The 3,387-nt window shown below is 51.8% G+C and overlaps 2 protein-coding genes across 2 annotated transcripts; one reads left to right on the plus strand and one right to left on the minus strand.

Moving 5' to 3' along the window:
* Window positions 1-655: 655 nt before the first annotated feature.
* Window positions 656-1,286, plus strand: COCCADRAFT_31532 (uncharacterized protein; the record flags this gene model as incomplete). Its single annotated transcript, XM_007720741.1, has 3 exons — window positions 656-743; window positions 806-1,122; window positions 1,227-1,286. 3 exons carry the CDS (start codon window positions 656-658, stop codon window positions 1,284-1,286), a joined length of 465 nt encoding a protein of 154 aa, XP_007718931.1.
* A 622-nt stretch (window positions 1,287-1,908) lies between these two features.
* On the minus strand, window positions 1,909-3,116 carry COCCADRAFT_10448 (uncharacterized protein; the record flags this gene model as incomplete). Its single annotated transcript, XM_007720742.1, has 3 exons — window positions 1,909-2,019; window positions 2,072-2,716; window positions 2,766-3,116. 3 exons carry the CDS (start codon window positions 3,114-3,116, stop codon window positions 1,909-1,911), a joined length of 1,107 nt encoding a protein of 368 aa, XP_007718932.1.
* Window positions 3,117-3,387: the final 271 nt, after the last annotated feature.

Raw genomic sequence — 3,387 nt, forward strand, 5'->3', positions numbered from 1 at the left:
TGAATTGCCTTATTAGGCGCTTGAGGAGTGATTTCTAACAAAAATTGGATTATTTTGAAGGGTACCATAAAATCACAAAGTTGGTGTTCGGTGTAGGGACATTAGGAAGTATGCTGGTTGACACCTTAAAGCTTGGAGAAGGGAGGAACCAGACAAGAATACTATGGCAACGATGTACTCAACTGTCTATGCAGATGCAATCCATAAAATCTGTATCTTGCTGGAAATGATCTATAAGGTTATATTGGATGTCGCGTGCCGAAGGTATAGTCGTCACTAGCTACCTGTTACAACGACGGTAGACTAGGAGCCGCATGGTTGTTCCGCACGCAGGGAAACTCTCTGCACGTATACAAACGGCCTATTTTAACACAATGCTTAGCATGCAGACTTAAACCGCATGAACTAGTATGAGTGGAAAGTCGTCACCACCCGACTCCATGGTTGAAGTTGTTCGGTAGACCCCCGCCCCGCCCCCCGTCTAGCGCAAGTATATGTGGTCCGTGCACTAAAAGTTCATCATCGCAATCATCGTCACAAGCGACAAAGCTCGAGGCCCGACACCACCACCCATCGCCAACTCCACCCCCGCCTCTATCCAACCGCCACCTTCTACTCTTTATCTCACCAATTAAACACATACAACTCCGTCACAATGGTTCAGCTTACAGAAGTCACCGACGAGGAGTTTATGCGCGAGCAGGAAGGTCCCGTTGACGACGAGGACTGGGACACGGACTCGGGTACGACACCACAATCCTGCCTCTTCACAAACCCAGTTTACCCACTTCGCACCCACTCGCAGCAATTGCTAACCATGGCAAAACCGCAGATTCCGATACTTCGTCCGTCCACTCGGTGCAGCCCGATGAGACATTTTTCGAGCGCCTTTCAGCGCTGCAAGATATGATTCCCGCCAGCACACGGCGCTCCGTCTCGTCAAAAGCAAGCACAATCTCGTCGTGGTTCAAGAGCGGCCTGAGTATGGGCGGCAAGACGCTGTGGGTCGTGAGCACCAGTGCGCTGTTGTTGGGTGTGCCGTGGGCTTTGGCGTACAGCGAGGAGCAGATGATTGTTGAGCAGGAGAGGGCTGAGTTGCAAGCACAGCGCGCGCAGAACGAGGTACGTTTTTTTGTTTGTTGAAAGAGGCAGTTCTTCTTCTCGGCCAACATATTGCTTGCGTCCTATCAACCACATATCTTGATATGCTAACTTTTTCTTAATAGTTCATGGCTCCCGGTGCGCCACTTCCAGGCCAACCGCAGGGCGCAAAGCCGGCTTTGTAAAACCAGTAAAATAAAAACAATTGTCATCTCCCCTCATTTGTCGCACTTCCGACAGATGGGCTCTCACCGGACACAAGCGCCGACGGTTTCTTACTTGGCTTGTTACGATAGTGGGATTAGTGCATAGGACGGGAATGATCATGTACATGTAGCGGAAACCGGCAATTCTTTTTCCCAGCCGTTAACGATCTGTATTATATTTCTCGACTCCACGATAATTTATTGCGTCACACACGAATGGCTGCCATTAAACCCAAGTGTGAAGAGTGTAGCTGCTTACAGTATTTTTGATTTTCGTTTTTTGGGTGCCCCACGGCCACTATACTTACAAATACATTCACCTCGATTTCCGAAATCATCTGGCGTACAACATAAACCGCCATGGTCCGGTCTACCAAGCGCTCGTAGCCCATTCCATGTGAACATTGCGCCGTTTTACATTCGTAAGATGCTGTAGCAAAAAACATTCACTCTATCGGCGCGCATGCAGTACCGTAACCAATCCGCAGATGGTGGGGTAGAGGTTCTACCCAGACTGCGCTCGCTCCAAGAAAGGTGATAATACAGCAAAGAGAAGAGTCATGGTATTATAGTCGATACATGGGTGTGAGTGGAGAGGCGTTTAAAAGGGAATCGCACCGGCTGACATTGCGGCACCCTGTTGTTCTTGCTGCTCCATGACAGCCTCGTCGGCTGCTTCTATCGCGACGGCCAAACCGAGCTTGGCAGCATTCTGCGGCTTGTTAGCATTGCTCATTGAAACTTGAATTTTTTTAATGACGTACCTGCTTGTGGTCGATCTCGCCTGAAAAGGTCACGCGAATTGGTGGCGCAATCATCTTCTCCAGCAGACAAGCTACCTTGCCTTGGTTGTCGATCTGCGCCCTGAATGAAGACTGACGGAAGTCGTATTTGGCACCGATTGTGACATTTCCCTCCTTCTGTGGGCCAGCCATGGGACCTCCAGGGCCAATACCAGCAAACGCCAAGTTGCAGTTGATACCCGTCTCGACCTTGTCTGTGAGCTTGCGCCAGTATGAGGCTTCCAATACACCACGGTCAGGGATAATCTGGCCACAGGCCATCCAGTCTTCAGTCCTGTAGCGCGCTGCATACGAAACATTGAGTTCTGGTGGGTATGCCATGGCGGGGCGTGTCCAGAAAGCGTCAATGCCGAGTGCGAGTCTTGAGGTAATGGACTGAAGGTAGCTCCCCATGAGCATACCGGTAACACCACCATCAAGTATCGAGGGGTTGACGGCTTTGAGGGAAGCGGAAAAATCGGCGCCCGTGTAGTCGTTCTCAAGCGAGACCATGTTGCCCTGAGAAGTGAGTTGGACAGCGGCCTTGGAAACGAATGCTGACGTCCAGCGCCAGTTGAAGCGGCCGGAGAAGGCGAGTTCATTGTCAATGTTTCCTTGCATGAATACCTGCAAAATGTCAGCATGCTAAAAACAGCCCAGCAAGCGAGCGACGCACCCTAGGTGATCCGTAAAGAACCATGTATGAGTATGGGGGCATGACCTGCGACCCCATAGACAACGAGTGGGCAACCTGGAAGAGCGGGGCAGCGCTGAATGCCTTTGTGAGTTCGGCGCGCAGGCCCGAAAAGCTGGAATTGTTCAAAAAGACATCGCGCTGGACCTCGCGGGCAATGTTTTCCACTGTGCCGGGGTTGCTGAGGCCCAATGCCTCTCTCCGTTCTTGAAAGGTATCGTATACGTTGAGGAATTGTGCGAATGGGCCGGTATTGGCTGCGCGAGGCCGCGAGAGGATATCAGCGACAGCCTGTTCCTGCGCCGGGTTGCTGAGCTGCAGCGGGGTAGCCATGACGAAAGTGTGCGTCGAGGTCCAAGTAGAAGCTCCCTATGTATATGGGAGGGCCGGCACAGGGGGAATTGGAAATGGCAGCAGGTGGGTGAGGGGATGCTGTGATGCGTCGCGGGCGCTGGGCAGTGATGATATCGTGAACATTTTCTCAAGTTACTGATGACATAATAGGCGCTAGCCCACGCAGCGCCCGAATCCGTTATCCGTGCCAAGGCTTAGCTTATTAAGCTAAGTCAGCTACGCTGACACTCGCCGCAGGCGAGTGCCGACG

This window comes from Bipolaris zeicola (genome assembly GCF_000523435.1).
Source record: "Bipolaris zeicola 26-R-13 unplaced genomic scaffold scaffold_611, whole genome shotgun sequence".
In the NCBI taxonomy this organism is placed as follows: Eukaryota; Fungi; Ascomycota; class Dothideomycetes; order Pleosporales; family Pleosporaceae; genus Bipolaris; species Bipolaris zeicola.